We start from the raw sequence: 20,014 nt of genomic DNA, 5'->3' as shown, positions 1-20,014 counted from the left end.
ACCCCCTCCGCCCTATCACCCTCACCTTGTCCTCCCTCCACCTATTGCAATTCCAACGCCCCTCCCCCAAGTCCCTCCACCCTACCTTTTATCTTAGCCTGCTGAACACACTTTCCTCATTCCTGAAGAAGGGCTTATGCCCGAAACATCGATTCTCCTGTTCCTTGGATGCTGCCTGACCTGCTGCGCTTTTCCAGCAACACATTTTCAGCTCTGTTGTAGATTGCCTCACATGAGGCAAGATGCTCTCTATGTCTACTTTGTCAATCCCTTTTGGCATTGTTTTACCTTAATTAGATGATAAACCATATCCAATAGTATGGGCTCTTACCTTATCAAGTTGCCTAATGTGAGGGACCTTCTGAAAATCCAAAATGTTACATTCACTGTTTCCCCTTTATTATTCTCTTTGTTAACACCTCAAAGAATTCTAGTAAACATGTCAGATTTGATTTCCCCTTCATGGAGCACACTGGCTTTGCTTGATCATTTATGTATTTCTACATAATTATGTATTTCTACTATTTAACCATTTATAATAAATTTTAACATTGTCCCAACAACATGCTAACTGACCTTTAGTTACCTTTTTTTGCCACCAATGTCAAAAGAGATATGGTTTGACCTCCAGCATTGATCCTACGCTGCAATGGATGGCTCCCAGATTAGGAATGCTGTGTGGTTCTCAGGAAGCCCAAAATGACATTCATTTTCTTTATTTCCTGAATGGTTAAATGTGGAGTATTCAAAGTAGGAAATGCAGTTACCTTACATATTACAAGCTTCAATATCCTTATGACATGACCAATGAATCCATTGTTGATTGTTGGAAAATAAAATCTGGTTCACTAATGTCCTTTAGAGAAGAAAACTGCCATCCTCCCCTGGTCTGGCCTACATGTGACTACAGGTTTAGTTGGACAATCTTGGACATTTGTCTAAGTGGACTAGACATTCTGAGGGTCTCCTTGCCAGAGGGGACCCTCTTAGGCTTGAACTTCCATAATTTGGAAGGGGGTAGGTATGGTAGAGATGGAGGACGCAATCATTTCTGCAGTGTCCAGAAAGGAAACTTTTAAGGGGTCTATGTGTTGTTTTTTTCTCTGGTCTCCTAGCACCACCCAGCTGCCTTGAGGAAAGGTCACCTGGAGTGAGTTCAAGACACCCGTCCTCCCCCCTACCTTCCATAGTGAGGAGTAACAGATATGGTTGATACAGTATTGGGGAATCATCAGTTAAAAGCTTCCATTTGTAAGTCTCAAATTTGCAATAATAATTTGCCTTCCAAATTTAAAATGGCAGTTGCAGTCACAGTGACTGTGAGAATAAATTAAAGAATACAGGCTCTCAGCATAACTTGGAGATGTTCCCTCTCAGACTGAGCTGTTGTCATCCTTAATGAATATAATATTGAAACCTGCTTTTCTTTATCTACTCTTACACATGATAATAGCATCAGATGTAGTAACATTTAAATCAATAGCTTTTTTTGACTTATGTGAACAACATTAGGTGTATTGGTTATCTACTTTTGAATTATGAGACTTTAACTAGAGGTAGTAACATTACATTGTGTGGGACTGAAACATGTAAAATAGTTATGCATATAAGGGCTATAAAATATATTGCCTTTTTGCTAGAAATCAGAGATCTGTCATTAGTCCATCCAGAAATATCTTGATTGCTATGCTGGACTATAGACTCGTGATCTCTCACTGGCTTAATCAAGATAAAGTGTGTTGAAATTGTAACTTTTGTGTGGTCCGAGATATCTTGAGTCGACAGGATAATGAAGACCAGGCCTGTGTGCTTATCTATCAGGCTCTGAGAGTGCTGCACCTGGTCACTACTAAACTGTCCACTGAAGCAGCCAGGCAATTGCATGCTTGAGAAGGTGAAGTCCCCAAGGATAGCTGCAGCCATGCAGCCTCTAGGCTATGAGGGCCATTGCTTCCCATATAACTGTCTGTCATTCCTGTCCGTCCTTGTGCATCCTGACAAAGTCCCTGATTGGTGACACCACAGGGTCCTGTCTCACCTAGTACTGAGCAGGTGCCTGGTCTCTGGTAATCGTTTGAGTGAAGTCACAGAAGAATCACTTTGACAAAAGCCTTCATTGTGATGCTGAGGACAAAGATGTCCCCAGTAGTTGTTGCAATCACCTGCATTGCCTCTTCTTTTCTATAACATGATGAGAGATGTGCTATGTACTTCCTGTGGGACAGGTCCTTCTCTCCAATATGAAGAGGAGGGACTGGAGTTATTTCAGCAGCTTAGATGCTGGATCTGCCTGTGAGTACATTGACAGTTGGATCCAGGAACTGTATTCCAACAATTGTCAATATTTTTATTGAGATTAGAAGGTTGAGAGCTGCTTCAGTTTTAGCTGAGCTAAATTTTCTGGAGCTTAAACAATACAATAGCCCATGCAGGAAGTACCAGAAGTATGTCTGCTGTCTAGATTTGGGCACTTCTTAGATTGAAAAGTATGTAAAATGGAAATTTATTGATAGATTTACATTCACACACAATCCTTGCGACACTGAATTCAAGCACTGCTTTCTAACCCACTGTGTTATTTTGTCTTTCAGTTAAGGATGAAAGTGAAAATGATATGCTGAGGCTGAGCATTTTCAAATCCAAACTCCAAGAGAGTAGGACTGAGTTTCAGAAGGAGCTCTCTAATGGATTTAAGCTTTTACATGATCAACTCAAACAGAAAGAGGCCCAGGTTAAAGAAATTTATGAGAATGAGTTGAATCTTAAGATAGCGAATATAAACCGTTATATGGAAGCAACAGCTAAAGAAGTGTTAGGAATGGAAGGTTTAATCCAATATGCCAAGGAAGCAGTAAAGGAAATGAATCAATTTGTCCTTCTGCAAACTGTTAGCCATTTAATAGAACAGCTGAGGATGAAAGTGGCTGATATTAATATATCTGGGCACAAACTAATGACAAACTCTACTGAGCCATATAAATTGGATTTTGAAAGCATTTTGGCTCAAATGAATGAGATATTTTCACCAGTTACAAAAAATTTTGAATTGCTCAAAGACCACAAAGCTTCCCCCATTGATAAGAAGGTAGAAACAAGTGTCCTTATAAAGAAGCCATCAGAGATTAAGGAGACAGAAAGAATCTCAATCCTATCAGAGGAGTCTCATGGAAACATGACTGAAACTCAGCAAGAAAGTGGCGCAAGCTTTGAAAGTGAACGTAGTGTAGACAGAAAATCATCAAAAACAAGCCAAGAAGAGACAACAAATTCTGATGTACTTGTGCCACCAACTATTTACCATCATACTGTGCAGGGAAATACAGCCAAGGTAAGGTGCAAATGCAACTTTCAGATGATTCTACACTACAGATGGAGTAAAGATCCTTTGACGAAAAGGAAATCATGTTTGACAAATTTATTAGCTTTTGAAGATTTAACTAGCAGGGTTAAACATGGAGGAAGTAGTAGATGTATTGTATTTGAATTTTCAGAAGCTTTTCAGTAGTACTCGTTGGATTTGAATAGAGTGTTAATATGTCAGCTTAGACTGAGGATTGGCTAACAGCCAGAGAGCAGAGAATAGTACTACATGGGTCAATGTCAGAAAGCCATTATGTGATTGGACATAAAGATGGAATATGGAATATTTTGTGGAGTAATATGGAGTTACCCATTTTAGTGGGTAGAGTGATAAAAGCATGCTATTCATTAAATAGTGAGAGACTATAAAATGTTAGGATTTAGAGGGATTTTTGTGTACATCTACGCAAATCAATTAATGTTAACGTGAGGGTTGTTGTGTCGCCATACGCTTACCAGACTATAGGGGCTGCACTCTTATTCGAGAGAGAAAAACAACTGGTGGTGATTTAACCTGAGAGCCACCAGACCTCAGGCGAGGGAAAAGGTGGAGAAGGAGAGTCCTTCATGGTAACCTCAAACCGGTAATGGGAATTGAACCCACACTGTTAGCATCACACTGCTCTGTAAACCAACCATCCAGCCAACTGAACTATATCAATTCCCTAACGTGAAGGTTACAGCAAGAATTTGAATGTGAATTGTACAATCATTTTTATTGCAAATTTACTGAAATAACAAAGTAAGAAAGTCTTGCTGCAATTGTATAGTGGCTTGCTAAATGGTTCTAAAAGTAACTTTGTCCTCAGGGTAAGATTCAGCATGCAATGTTGGTAGAGAGCCCAGACATCCATTAGAATTGTGAAACTGCTGAGCCCAAGAGAAGAGAATCCTTGATTAACAGATCTGTTGTTTTGATTAATGGTGTCAACTTAGACTGAGGATTGGCTAACAGCCAGAAAGCAGAGAATAGCACTACATGGGTCAATTTCGGAAAGTGTTAAGTGATACGACATGAAGGTGAAAGATGGAATATTTTGTGGAGCAATATGGAGTTATCCATTTTAGTGGGAATGTTTGAACCTTTACCATCATTCGATTAAATCATTACTGATTCTCAAACTCAACTCTATTTTCTCAACCATTCCCATATTCCTTGGTTCTGTTTCAATTCAATGATGAAGGGCTTATGCCTAAAACATCAACTCTCCTGCTTCTCTGATGCAGCTTGACCTGCTGTTCTTTTCCAGCATCATCTTTTTCTTCTTCAAAATGTATTATCCAACACTGGGCATAGCTAGTGACTGAATATTCACAACTTGAATTTTAATGATTCACTGATGAGGAAATATTTCTCATCTCAATCTAAAAGGACTATCTGCTTATCCTGAGACCATGTCTTCTAACTTAGTACTGTCTAACTGTAAACTCTCGGCATGTTTTCTGTCAAGCCCTCTCAGAATCTGATTTTGGAAGAGAACTTTGTACAGTTTCTGTAATGCATAAAGAATCAACAGCTCTAGCCGAGCATAATGTTGAAATTATGGGCCAGTATTTTTAAGAAATGACATCTCACATAGATGGTTATGGTGAATTGCATTATTGCAAGTGAGCATGTGTAGATATTGTGGACAGGTACCACCATGGAAAGTGGTTTTCCAAAGATGCAGGATCATCCAATAGTTCCTTGAAGTTGAAGTCTCAGGTAGAAAGGATAGTGAAGAAGGCGTACTTGCCATGATTGGTCAGTGCATTGAGTATAGGAGCTGGGAGGTCATGTTGTACCTGTACAGGATATTGGTTAGGCCACTTTTGGAATATTGCATTCAATTCTGGTCTACCTGATGTAGGAAGGATGTTGTTAAAAGGTGCTGAAAAGATTTACAAGTTTGTTGCCAGGGCTGGAGGGCTTGCGCTAACAGCTTGAATAGACTGAGGCTATTTTCCCTGGTGCATTGGAGGCTGAGAGGTGACCTTATAGAGGTCTATAAAATCATGAGGGACATGGATAGGGTGAATAGACAGGGTAGGGAAGTTCAAACTGGTGGGCAACGGACCTAAACAGACCTAAAAAGGACCTAAATGGCATATTTTTCACTCAAGAGGTTGGTGTGTATATGGAATAAGCTGCCAGAGGAAGTGGTGGAGGCTGGTGCACTTATAACATTTATAAGGCACCTGGATGGGTTCATGAATAAGTAGGGTTTAAGGGACTGGAGCCAAATTCTGGCAAATGTGACTAGATTAATTTAGCATATTTGGTCAGCATGGACAAGTTGGACCAAAGAGTCTGTTTCCATGTTGTACATCTCTGACTCTTTGATTCTGTTCAGTTGGACACTGATGTTGAACCTCAGAAGCAACAACAGCAGCAGAGAATATTGGGTCACCATTTCCACATTTTGGAGAGAAATTGGAGGAGTTAGCTCCACCATGAATGCCATGATATTTCCAGCCTTGAATCTGATGTCCAAGTGTATGAAAAATGGAAGAGTCACATGAAGCATCAGGTGCAGCAGCCAACTAAATGCATGGCCAGAACTTTGAGTCTTTTTTTAAGATTAAGGAGGCCTCAGCTTGACCATTCAGCATGCCACATTGAAGTGGAGCAACATTCTCTCCAGCTCATGGTCAGCAATAAAGTGTGGGTGGTCAAAGACAGGGAAGAGGGAGGAAGAGCTTAATACAGTTCCTTTGACAGAGCCTTCCAAAACCACAACCTCTCTCACTGAAAAAGCTGAGAGAACACTGACACCCGTGAGTGCCCCTCCAAATCGCACACTATCCCAACTTAGGACTGTATTGTTGGTCCCTTCACCATGGTGGGATCAAGGCCTTTAGTTCCCTTTTCCAGCTTCACAATGGATATATCTGCATCAGGCATACAGCAATATTGCAAGATGGTGGTTCACCACTGTCACCTTAACGACAATTAGTGATGTGCAACAAATGCACGTATCCCAGAAAATATTTTTTAAAAAGCAGCATAGTAGTGGGAGTTCAAACGCACTCCTGCTCCTTGCCCACCTCCCTCTCAATTCCAGAACATCATGCGCTACCTTCTGTTTGGATGGCTGAGTCTGATTGTGCACAGGTACAGTGTGGACAGATCTTGGTGGATCCCTGCAGGCTTCTCACTCTCTCATTCTCAGCTGTCAGCTGACTGCTCCTAATTCTGCTGAAGCAAAAGGGTAACACCACATAGAAACAGTAGAAAAAGAAAATAAACCATTCATTGGATGTGAGCACATCATTGGCTGGGCCAGCATTTATTGCCCATCCTATCTGGTAAACCTCCCATATGATTATGAAGGGAGTTCCAGGATTTTTACCCAGCAACATCAAAGGAATGGTGGCATTTCTAAGTCAGGATGGTGGACAACTTGGAGGGTACCTTGCAGGTGGTGGTGTTCCGATACATCTGCTCTCATTATTCTAAATGGTACTGGCTGTGCACTTGGAAGGTGCTACCTAAGTAGCTTTGGAGAATTTACGCAGTGCATCTTGTAGAAAGTATACCTCTGCTACTAAGCATCAGTGGAATCCAACTTGTTGAGTGTTGTTGGAGTTGCACTTATTCGGACAAGTGGGGAGTATTCCATCACACTTGACTTATGCCTTTGTAGATGTTGGACAGGATTTTGAGAGTCAGGAGGTGAGTTACTCAGAGTCTTACAGCACCGAGATAGGTCCTTTGGCCCAAACTGGTCCATGCTGATCAAAATGTCATGCTAACTCCATTTCTCCACACTTGGCCATATTCTACTAACCCTTTCCTATCTATGTATTTGTCCAAATGCCTTTTAAATGTTGTTAATGTATCCATTTCAACCACTTCCACTGGTAGTCCATATGCATATCACCTTCTGTAAAGCAACCCTGGTGTGTTGCTTAAGAACAAAGGAATTCTTCAAACAAACGTATTGTATGGTTTTATCAACCGAGATGCTTCATGCAGACTCTTGTTAAAACGTATCAAGAGTGTTAAACTCTGCCTGAGTTTGTGCACTTTAGTAATCCACCTATCAACTGCAATGTTATCATTTCAGCATGGAGGTTTGTTCAGAAAAATGTTGACTATTTTCTCAGCATTATCCAATTAACGCTTACCAGAAGAATGTTGTTAAATAGTAACTTTGGCTATAGCTGTTCAATTGTTACAAGGTGGATAATGTATACACTAAGGATTCAAACTTCTGAACATTGTAAAATTTAATAAAGGACATAGGTAGTTAATGGGTTACATTTTAAATCTAACTATGAAATTTATTAACAGATCAACTCCAAAGATAATGATTACTGTTATATTATGGGATTTTCTTCTAAGTGTAATGGTAAACCCCAGAAACCAGTGCCCACGATATATTATAAACTGTGCAAACACTGTGCTTATTACTTCTTGTAGATTTTTTGGATGGTTCCAGAATATGACCTTGTGGATTCTTTCGACGTGCAATTACAAGAGATGGGTAATAATAATGGAGCTCTACCGCAACTAGGTGTAACGTTTTCCGGAATAGATGCCTCTTCATTTGAGACTCAGGTGAAAGCCAATTCTGAAGCTATCTTCAAGGTCCGTGCAATTACTGCCTTTGGACAAAGTGATTGGAGCTATCCTTACAAGGTAAGTATGGTTTTATTCAACAGTTTTAGTGCTGACTGTGTGTTTTGTCTTAGCATTTGTGGAAAGATGCTAAAATATGCTAAAATATGCTAAAATAAACTATGTAAAATAGTTAAAACTCTCCCATTGGTGGATTCATGCCCTAAATTTATGGATGAAGAAGGTCTCGGATTAGTGAACGGCAACAACTAAGATGCTACTGCTGAGCTTGTATTGGACAGGGAAAACCTTGTCAGGGATCCCTCTCACACTCTGTATGATCCCCACCTCGACAATCTCTACTAATCTCTACTAATCAATCAATGTACAAAGACCCCAAAGGATGGCAAGATTAAACTTAAGTATCATTGCCCTCTAATTAAATAGAATTTTCACAGTGAAAAATGGCTGCTTTAGGAGAGAGAGAGAGAGAGAGGAAAAGAAACGACTCATTTTTCATTGCCTGCCCTTCTAATTGAGTGGCCTTTCTCAGTGTAGATGTTGAAATGTAGACTCAGTTTTGGTGGTATTCTACTGACTTCACTGAGGGCAAGCACAAACATTAGAATTGCAGCAACTTGCAACATATATTGTGCTGAAGTTTACAAGAGTGCACAAGCGACCATTTCAGTATGTTCATTTTTTATTTCACCAGATCTCATGACAATGCCCTCAAAGGTTTCTTTCCAACAGCTTTGCTATCAGAGGGCAAACTCTCTGGTGGCTAGATGCATACTGGCACATAGAAACATGGCAGTGGTTGTAGAAGGTCAGTCATCCTAGCTCCAGGAGATCTCTGCAGGTGTTCCTCAGGGTGGTGTCCTAGGCCTTCAGCTGCTTCATCAATGACCAACCTCCATCATAAGGTCAGAAGTGGGGATCGTCACCAATTTTTGCATAATGTTTAGTATCATTCATGAGTCCTCAAACACTGAAGCAGTCTGTATCCAAATGCAATAAGATCTGGACAATATCCAGGCTTGGGCAGACAAGTGGCAAATAACATTCACGTGATATGAATGCCAGGCTATGACCATCACTAATAAGAGACAATGTAACTACCACCCCTTGACATTCAATGGTGTTACCATCATTGAGTCCCCACTATCAACATCCTGGGATGTTGATCATTCTGATCATTGATCAGAAACTGAACTGGACTCACCACATAAGTGCTGTGGCTACAAGAGCAGGGTAGTGAGGCATAAATGCTGAGGCTGGGGCTTTTTTCCCTGGAGCGTCGGAGGCTGAGGGGTGACCTTATGGATGTTTCTCAAATCATTAGGGGCATGGATAGGATAAATAGACAAAGTCTTTTCCCTGGGGTGGGTGATTTCAGAACTAGAGGGCATAGGTTTAGGATCAGAGGGGAAGGATAAATAGACGAAGTCTTTTCCCTGGGGTGGGTGATTTCAGAACTAGAGGGCATAAGTTTAGGATCAGAGGGGAAGGATAAATAGACAAAGTCTTTTCCCTGGGGTGGGTGATTTCAGAACTAGAGGGCATAAGTTTAGGGTCAGAGGGGAAAGATATAAAAGAGACCGAAGGGCAACTTTTTCACGCAGAGGGTGGTACGTGTATGGAATGAGCTGCCAGTGGAAGTGGTGGAGGCTGGTACAATTGCAACATTTAAAAGACATCTGGATGGGTATATGAATAGGAAGGGTTAGGAGGGATATGGGCTGGATGCTGGCAGGTGGGAATAGATTGGGTTGGAATATCTGGTTGACATGGACAAGTTGAACTGAAGGGTCTGTTGCCATGCTGTACATCTCTATGATTCTGTGACTCTAAGTAATTTACCTCCTGACTCCTGAAAGCCTGCCCACCATCTGCAAGGCAGAAGTCGGGTGTGTGATGGAATACTCCCCAGTTGCCTGGATGGGTGCAGCTGCAACAACACTCGAGAAGCTTGACACCATCCAGGACAAAGCAGCCCACTTGATTGGCACTGTCTCCACCACCAACACTCATTAGCAGCAGTGTACACTATCTACAAGACACACTGCAGAAAGTTACTAAAGATCCTCAGACAGCCTCATCAAAACCCACAATCACTTCCATCTAGAAGGATAAGGGCAGCGGATCTATTGGAATACCATCATCTTAAAGTTCCCCTCCAAGCCACTCACCATCCTGACTTGGAAATATATTGCTGTTCCTTCATGGTCCCTGGGTCAAAATTCTGCAATTCCCTCCTCAGTGGCATTGTGGGTCCACCGACAGCAGGTGGACTGCAGCAGTTCATGAAGGCAGCTCACCATCACCTTCTCAAGGGCAACTGGGAACAGGTAATAAATGCTGGCCAGCTAGCAATGCCCACATCCCACAAAAATGAATAAGTAAATTCTCACCCATTAGATAAAGGAAAATACTGTGTAGATAGTCTTCTATGACAGATGATTTCTTAAATTTACATTTCAGATTGGAGTGTTCTTCTTTCATCTGTTCCACCATCTGCATTTTTATTGGAGTGTTAATTTTTCTCCAACAGTACTAGTCCTTTTATGCACTAAGATATTTAATTTCTCAACTTCACAATCATTTCAGTTGCTCCTGTTACTTTATTTATAGCAGCTGTGTTAGCTGGATAAGGAAACCAATTTGGGAATATCAGAGGCACCCCCAATTTAGAGTGGTAGTTGAGGGGTAGGAATGACATCAGTAATTGTCCCTTGTATGTTTAGTATGCAACTGACCACACCGGATACTGAATCAGTCCGCACTATTCTATCGCCCGGACTCTCAGCCGCACCGCACGCTGCCCTCGAAGCGGCTGCTGGGGGGGGGATGAGACTGTCACACACCTCCTTCTGGAATGTGCCTACGCAGAAGAAGTCTGGAGAGGAATGCAGTGGTGTTTGTCGAGGTTTGTCCCGAGCAGCGCCGTGACGTGGGACTCCATGCTCTACGGCCTGTTCCCCAGGACACACACCGAGATGAATATCAACTGTGCCTGGAGGATCATCAACTCGGTGAAGGACGCTCTCTGGGCGGTCCGAAACCTGTTGATCTTCCAGCTGAAGGAGTTGACCCCGACTGAGTGTTGCAGACTGGCACATTCCAAGGTCCAGGACTACGTGTTGAGGGACACGCTGAAGCTTGGGGCAGCTGCCGCCAAGGCGCGATGGGGAAAGACCACCGTGTAACATCTGCCTGCCTAAAGAAGAACAGGGGGCCCACACAGTCATTTGGGCTCGAATTGAACCTGCCACCACCAGGCTTCCAGGCACTGTGTGCTCTCCCCTAACTACTCACTGAGTGACAAAGATTTGCCTCACTTCACCTTTTGCTTCTAATAAAATCCTTCCTGATGTGTGTCATTCAGGACTGGCCACAGTGCTCTGTTGTGGATTAAGTAATGCAGTGTATTGGTGTCACAAAATACAATGTAATTCCTTGCATTGCTAAAGCAGTGATAACCTGAGCTGTGTTGAATGGTTAACAGTGTCACAACAAAACCATGTTAAAGCTGCATTGTCATAAAGTGACACAGAGCAAAACAGTGCTCCCCATGAATTCTGGTGATCTTTAGACAGAAGTGAGTGTGGCAGTGAGAGATTTTGTCTGAGCGGCGGCGCCCATTACAAACAGGGGTGAACGGGGGTGGAAGTCTTTTCAGAGGTTTTGGTGTTTCCACAGCACACCTTTTTATGTTCAGGACCCTCCACACCCCGTCAACCATCTTCATTGGCTTATTGCTCGTGGGACACGCACGCTGTTCCCTTTTACAAATAAACAACAGGAAATCCGAAATCAAAGCAGAAGGAGCTGAACAGTGAGCAGCTCGGGCCCATATCTGCCGAGAGAGGGGGCAAGGTCACCAACCTGGAACATGCACTCTCTTTCCATCTCTCTCTCTGTCCCCCACTCTCCTTCCACACCCCCACCGCTCCTTCCCCACTCATTCCATCTTTACCTTCCTTCCTTCCCACCGTCTTGTCCTTCTTTCCCGTTCACACCCATGTCCTTCCTTCACCACCCCTCTGCTCCAATGAAAGCTGTCCCCGTTCAGTCTCCTAGACAGAGAAGCTGCAGTAACAAGAAAATCTCCCTCTGCCTTTGTTTTCAGGTGTTAAACTGGCACAGAGATCTGGGAGAAAGAGCAATTCTGGTCAAAAGAACACACAATATTTTCAAAGTAGGAGGCTCCTGTGATACTCTAAGTGTCTGTGCCATTTCATTGGGCTTCCTTTCATTTCATTATTTCCCTACCCCCTCCCCTCCTGATCTTTGCAAAAGTGGATAAAAACATATTATGGCTAAAGGGTGGGGATTCTACAGTGTATGCCTCATCTTCTAACTCCCCAAAATCTTTCTACCATTGACAAGTTACAGATCATGAGCTTAATAGAATACTTTCCACTTGATAACTCAGTTCAACACTCTTTAGGTCAAAGCAGTCTGCTTGATTGGCATCCCATCCACTATTCTGTACACCACCAATTCCTTGGTCAAGTATACATCAGATGCACTGTAGCAACTCACCAAGACTTCTTCAACAGCCCCTTACAAATGCATTTTCTTTACAATTTAAAGGACAAAGAAATCTATAGATAAAGGCCACTGAGTCTGTGCCAATCAAAAGCAATAACCCATCTATTCTAATCCCATTTTCTAGCACCTGACCCATAGCGTATGCCTTGACATAAGATTGCATGGTGGCTCAGCGGTTAGCACTGCTGCCTCACAGCACCGGGGTCACAGGTTCAATTCCTGCCTCGGGAGACTGTCTGTGTGGAGTTAGCACATTCTCCCTGTGTCTGCGTTGGTTTCCTCCAGGTGCTCTGGTTTCCTCCCACAGTCCAAAGATGTGCAGGTCAGGTGAATTGGCCATGCTAAATTGCCCATAATACTAGGTGCATTAGTCAGAGGGAAATGGGTCTAGGTGGGTTACTCTTCGGAGGGTGTGGACTGGTTGGGCCGAAGGGCCTCTTTCCACACTCTAGGGAATCTAATCTAATCTAAATACTTCTTAAATGTCATGAGGGTTTCTGCCTCTACCACTCTTACAGGCAAGTGAGTTCAACGCTCTGACTGAATTTTCCGTTCTCTGAATTTTTTGTCATTGATTTCAAATTCATTTTGAATTCTCAGCCTGAAACAATAACTGCTTAGTAGAGAGAAATTCACCTTTTAGTTTCAACTGGCAATGAGACATGCTGTAGATCATCTGGGGAATTAAATGGCAAACGATTTATGCTCAAAGTTCATGTTCACACTTAAATGATTGGACCACAAAAAGTACACAATATCAAATTGTCTCTGCTTTGAACTATCTTTCCCTGAATCTAATTGGTCGGGTAACTTCTGTATGACCCCAAGACGCTGGTAGTGCCTTGCACATCATGGGCCACGTGCCTGACATCATGTGGGTGTAATGATGCATAATATTCCAAGTTGGTGTTTCTGGCATCTTAACTTGTAATGAGTATGGGAAAGCTCATTTAACTATAATATTTTTCAAGAGGGTTCAAATGGAAATAGCATTTTACAAATAGTAAAGCATAGCTAAACCATTCCTAAATCATTTAGCATTGTCTCACTGAGCTGCAGCATATAGTTATTTCAAAATAAAGTACTTTAAAGCTGTTGAGCTATAGATATTACAGCTTTTATTCAAGTACTTTCCACTCAGTAGAGTTCGGAGTGGTAATTAACCAGAAAGCAAGGTAACAGAGGGCAACTCTGACCCAGCATTCCATCATATACATGCTGCTTCCATTGGAAATGGAGGAAAAGGAATAAGCTATTCAAATCTGTGAGCCCATTCTACTGACCAATGAAATTATATATGATAGTCATATAGCACAGAAACAGCCACTTTTGTCCAACTCACCCATGCCAACCAAGTTTCCCATAATGGTCCCATTTGCCTGTATTTGACCTATATGCTTCTAAATCTTTCCTATTCATGTACCTGTCCAAATGTCTTTTAAATGTTGTAACTGTACCCACATCTACCACTTCCTCTAGCAGTTCATTCCATCCTCTGTGTGACAAAATTATCTCTAAGATCCCTTTTAATGGGCTGAAGGGCCTGTTTCCATATCGTGGGGAATCTAATCTAATCTAACCTTTTCTCCATTCACCTTAAAAATATGCCCTCTAGCTCTGAACTCACCTACCCTAAGCGAAAGATCTTTGCTATTCAGATTACCTATGCCCCTCATGATTTCTATAAATTATAACCTCCTATTCTCCAGTGAAAAATAAATCCATTTACCCAACCCAACTTATTCCATAATTGTTATGCTCTTCCCTAAAAATAAATCAACCTACGCTTTGAAATTTTCGACTGCCGTTGACTCAATAGCATTTTGAGGGAGATTGTTGCAATTTTGACCTTGCTTGGTGACATCATCACTGATTGGCTTTGCTGTAATTTTAAAACGATGCTCCCCTTGTTCTGGTTTATTTTTGTCGACTCAAATTGTTTGATCATCCTAAATGGCTGTTCTATATTTAGCTGGTCCTGTGATCATTGTGTTGTCCCAAACAAATTTGTGATCTTGTCATCTGTGGCTAGAATTTCTAGAAGCATGGCACTCAGCCACACACTCCATCAACAAACACATTGACCTCGACCCAACGTACTCACTACAACAAATAATCAGAACTGGCAACCCGAAGCAGCAGAAATGGAACCAAATAAATTCCAGAAGACACAGTACAGCAGCACTTCACAGGAGCCTCCAAAGCGCTGAAGGTGTCACCTAGTTAGGGGATGAAACCTGTGCAAATCAACTTCCTAGCTCGGCAAACATACCTTCAACCACGAGATCTTTTGCCCTTTTCAATAAGTGGTATTCAGCCTGACCTGCTTTGCTTTTCCAGAGACACAATTTTCAATTCTGATCTCCTGCATTTGCAGTCCTCTCTTTCCCCTAGCCACATAACTAGAGACCAGCAGGCCCTTCCCTCACTGGCATTAAGGACACCAGAACTAGAAGTTATGCTTGGCAAGAGCTGCTGGTCAATGAAAGGCTGGCATCTCCTTTGAATTGCAATGCTGTGGGTGCTTGTTGCTGCTGGATCATCGCTGGATCCCAGAGTACAGAGATCCCTTTGAGCTCCCTGCCCACTGCTGGCTCCCTCACTAGCTTTTCACACAGGCAGCTTTTGTCCTGTCATGATGGGAAAGTAATGAGGTTTTTGATATCATTACTTGCATTTTCACTTCTGTTTTCCTCTGTCAGTGAAGTTTTCTCATCCTTTGCTCTTCTGCTTGCAGGTATTTGTTAATTTTCTTTTCTGTTTGTCTACATAGTTGTGTGATGGTTACTTGGGATGAGGAATTTGCTCACTGTCATTGGCTAGCTTCTGTGTGACAGCATTTCTATGTCGATCTGTTGTGATGATCTTTGACCTGGAAGCAATGCACTAAGGGAGAAAACAAGTGTAATTTCTTTGAAAGGACTATGAACTATTCACTGTTTTTAGGGAAAAAAAGTAAAAGTTTGCATCAATTCTAACAGAACATAGCACATAGAACATTACAGCACAGTACAGGCCCTTCGGCCCTCGATGTTGTGCCGCCCTGTCATACTAATCTGAAGCCCATCCCACCTACACTATTCCATGTACATCCATATGCCTGTCCAATGACGACTTAAATGTACTTAAACTTGGCGAATCTACTACCGATTCAGGCAAAGCATGCCATACCCTTACTACTCTCTGAGTAAAGAAATTACCTCTGACATCTGTCTTATACCTATCTCCCCTCACTTTAAAGTTGTGTCCCCTCATGTTTGCCGTCCCCATACTTGGAAAAAGGCTCTCCCTGTCCACCCTATCTAACCCTCTGATTATCTTTATGTCTTTATTAAGTCACCTCTCAACCTTCTTCTCTCTAACGAGAACAGCCTCAAGGCCCTCAGCCTTTCCTTGTAAGACATTTCTTCCATACCAGGCAATGTCCTAGTAAATCTCCTCTGCACCCTTTCCAAAGCTTTCACATCCTTCTTATAGTGCGGTGACCAGAACTGTACACAATACTCCAACTGTGGCCATACCAGAGCTTTGTACAGCTGCAGCATAACCTCCTGGTTCTGGGAAACTCAATCCCTCTATTAATAAAGGCCAAAACACTGTATGCCTTCTTAACAACCCTGTCAATCTGGGTGGCAACTTTCAGGGATCTGTGTACATGGACACCGAGATCTCTCTGCTCATCTGCACTCCTAAGAATCCGACCATTAGCCCAGTACTTTGCATTCCGATTACTCCGGCCAAAGTGTATCACCTCACACTTGTCCACATTAAATTCCATTTGCCACCTCTCAGCCCAGCTCTGCATCCTATCTATGTCTCTCTGCAACCTACTACATCCTTCGTCACTATCCACAACTCCACCGACCTTGGTGTCGTTGGAAAATTTACTAACCCACCCTCCTAAGCCTTCATCCAGGTCATTTATAAAAATGACGAACAGCAGTGGACCCAACACCAACCCTTGCAGTACGCCGCTAGTAACTGGACACCAAGATGAACATGTTCCATCAACTACAACCCTCTGTTTTCTTTCAGCAAGCCAATTACTGATCCAAACTGCTATGTCTCCCACAATCCCATTCCTCCACATTTTGTATAATAGCCTACTGTGGGGAACCTTATCGAATGCCTTGCTGAAATCCATATACATCACATCAACCGGTTTACTCTCATCTACCTGTTTGATCACTTTGTTAAAAAACTCAATAAGATTCGTTAGGTATGACCTAACCTTCACAAAACCGTGCTGACTGTCCCTGATCAGATTATTCTTTTCTAGATGATTATAAATCCTATCTCTTATAACCTTTTTTCAACACTTTACCAACAACTGAAGTGAGACTCCCTGGTCTGTAATTACCAGGGTTGTCTCCACTACCCTTTTTGAACAAGGGAACCACATTTGCTATCCTCCAGTCCTCAGGCACTATTCCTGTAGATAATGATGATTTGAAGATCAATGACAAAGGCTCGGCAATCTCTTCCCTTGCTTCCCAGAGGATCCTAGGATAGATCCCATCTGGCCCAGGGGACTTTTCACACTCTGCAGTATTTCTAATACCTCTTCCTTGTGAACCTCAATCCCTTCTAGTCTAGATGCAAGTGTCTCTGTATCTTCCTCGCCAACATTTTCATTTTCTATATTGAACACTGTCTAACTGGATCAATTATAATTTTCCTGGATAATATGTAATACTGGACCATGTGAATGTGGAAGCAGTGTTAAAAGGAAAAAAGTTAAGAAAACTGTGTAGCTGGAATATACAAAAAAGCTTCAAGCACAAAGCCAGCCAAATGCCATGAGTAAAGGTGATCAGGACAGTATAGAGAGTATCGGTCGTACTTAAAAAAAAAGAGGGGGCAAAGAGGGGCCATAAATATCTTTGGCGGATATGATAAAGGAGAACCACAACACATTTTGTAAGTATATAGAGAGTAAGAGGATTAACAGTGAAACGGGTGTGGTGTATTAGAAACCAAAGGGAAAATCTGTGTGGACCCAGAAGATTTGGGTGAGGTCTTAAATAAATATTTCTCATCTATATTCAAAGAGGAGATATTGTAGCTCAGGATTTCATTTGAAATGATGAGGTTCTAAAACCTGTTAAGATTAATAAGGAGGAGCTATTAAATGTTCTAGTGAGCGTGCAGAAGCATAAATCCCCAGGACCTCATGCATGTAGGCTGCTATGGGATTGCTGGCTCCCTGGGGGATATGATTAATATTTTGCTGGCCACAGCCAAATGCCTCATGACTGAAGGATAGCTAATGTGGCTTCTTTGCTCAAGAAGGACAGGCAGGGATAGGCCAGGTAATTACAGAGCAGTTAGTCTGACAGTGGTGGGGAAATTATTGGGGAAAAAATTCTGAAGGACAGAATTAATCAGTACTTAGAAAGGCAGGGATTGATTAGGGATGGTCAGCAGGGATTTGTTAGATGGTTTCCTGTCTGACTAAATTAGTTGAGCTTTTTGAAAAGGTGATGAAATACATCAATGAGGGTAGTTCAGTTGTTGTGGTTTAAATAGATTTCAGTAAAACCTTTGACAAGGCCCCACATGGAAGCTAGTTAAGGTAAAAGCTGATGGGATCCAAGGTAAATTGACAAACTGGATCCAAAATTGTTGGGAAAAAGGGATGGTTATTTTGGTAATTAGAAGTCTGTGACCAGAGGGATACTTGCTGTTTATCACATACATACCTGAATGTGAACAGAGAAGGTATAATTAGTAAATTTGCAGATTAAATGAAAATTGGTGATGGTGTTGATAGTGAGGAGGATTGTCTCAGGCTACACGGCAAAAGTGAGGACTGCAGGTGCTGGAGATTAGAGTCGAGGGTGTGGTGCTGGAAAAGCACAGCAGGTCAGGCAGCATTTGAGGAGCAGGAGAATTGATGCCTGGGGTAAAAGAGGGGCTTCATGATGAACGGCTTTCCTGATAAGTGTGAAGTGATGCATTTTCAATGGACTAATAAGGGAAGGATGTATACAATGAATAGCAGCTCCCCGGCAAGTACTGAGGAACAAAGGGAGCTTGGTGTACAAGTGCATAGATCCTTGAGGGTGTCAGGACAGGTAGATAGGTTGGTGAAGAAGCTATACGGGATGCTGATCTTCATTAGCCAGGACTTGAAATATAGGAGCAAGGAGGTCTTCTTACAGCCTGTTAACACATTGGTTAGGTCACAGATGGAATGCTGTCATTCTGGTCACCACACTATAAAAATATAGATGACACCAAAATTGGTAGTATAGTGAAGAGTGAAGAACATTAGCTAAGAGTACAACAGGATCTTGATAAACATGGACAGTGGGCCGAGGGATGGCAGATTGAATCTAATTTGGATAAATGCTATGTGTTGCTTTTTGGTAAAATAAACCAGGGCAGAACTTGCACAGTTATTGGTAGGGCCCTGGAGACTGTTGTCAAGCAAAGAAACCTAGAGATCTCAGTGGACATTTTTCCTGCTTAGCAGAAAATAAGACAGAAGCTGTTGGAGATATTATCCAAGCCAGCTTTTTAAGACCAGGAACCTGAAAAGCTGAGTGGAGAAGTGCTAAAGAACTTTTCCCGGAAGTGATCAAACCATGAACCAGTGTGTTTTGGTTGGTTCACTGAAAAGGAACTTTGGAAACTTATACCATCAAGACTGTCATAACCAGAGAGACAGGAGATTGGTAGAACTGTGTCTTTCAGGTAATAATTGTACCTATGAAACTCGAAAGTGAAAGCTATTGTCAGATAGGGCCCTTCATGTGCCCTGCATGTGGAGCCATAGTGACATATTTCTGGAGGGAGTAGTGAAAATGTTTGCAATTATGTAAGATGTGTTATTGTATAGACTATTCAATATGAAATTAAAAAATTTAAGTATTATTTGCCAGTTAATTCACATTTAATTTGTGTTGGCTCTGATTTGTATTAAAGTAAAAGTGGTTACTTAGATTCTGCATTTTTCCTATGTGAATCATAACACTATATAAATTAAACAAACTATGAAAAGAAAATCACATCTAGAAGTGTAATAGGTGGCTGTGATGGAACAAATGTGCTGAAAATTTTGTCAAACATTAAGATTGACAAGTCGCCAGGCCCAGACCAGATTTGTCCTCGGCTGCTTTGGGAAACGAGAAATGCAATTGCTTCACAACTTGCAAAAATCTTTGCATCCTCGCTCTCCACTGGAGTCATACCTGAGGACTGGAGAGAGGGAAATGTAATTCCTATCTTCAAGAAAGGAAATAGGGAAATCCCCGGCAATTACAGACCAATAAGTCTTACGTCTGTCGTCTGCAAGGTGTTAGAAAGGATTCTGAGGGATAGGATTTATGACCATCTGGAAGAGCATGGCTTGATTAAATGCAGTCAACACGGCTTTGTGAGGGGCAGGTCATGCCTCACAAGCCTTATCAAGTTCTTTAAGGATGTGACTAAAGAAGTTGATGAGGGTCGAGCTGTGGATGTGGTGTATATGGACTTCAGCAAGGCATTTGATAAGGTTCCCCATGGTAGGCTCATTCAGAAGGTCAGGAGGAATGGGATACAGGGGAA

At 42.0% G+C, this 20,014-nt stretch overlaps 1 protein-coding gene across 1 annotated transcript in view; it reads left to right on the top strand.

The window, feature by feature from the left end:
- LOC122556330 (tripartite motif-containing protein 42-like) overlaps positions 1-10,697 on the top strand; it is a 20,360-nt gene extending 9,663 nt beyond the window's left edge. Inside the window, exons 3-5 of the mRNA XM_043702963.1 lie at positions 2,592-3,328; positions 7,766-7,984; positions 10,651-10,697. Coding sequence (XP_043558898.1) covers positions 2,592-3,328; positions 7,766-7,984; positions 10,651-10,677 — 983 coding nt within the window. The 3' untranslated portion in view covers positions 10,678-10,697. The remainder of the gene's footprint in view (positions 1-2,591; positions 3,329-7,765; positions 7,985-10,650) is intronic.
- The last annotated feature ends 9,317 nt before the right edge of the window (positions 10,698-20,014 follow it).

This window comes from Chiloscyllium plagiosum, chromosome 13 (genome assembly GCF_004010195.1).
Source record: "Chiloscyllium plagiosum isolate BGI_BamShark_2017 chromosome 13, ASM401019v2, whole genome shotgun sequence".
Lineage (NCBI taxonomy): Eukaryota > Metazoa > Chordata > Chondrichthyes > Orectolobiformes > Hemiscylliidae > Chiloscyllium > Chiloscyllium plagiosum.
Note: the sequence above shows the minus strand (reverse complement) of the source record. Positions and strands in the feature narration are given on the sequence as shown.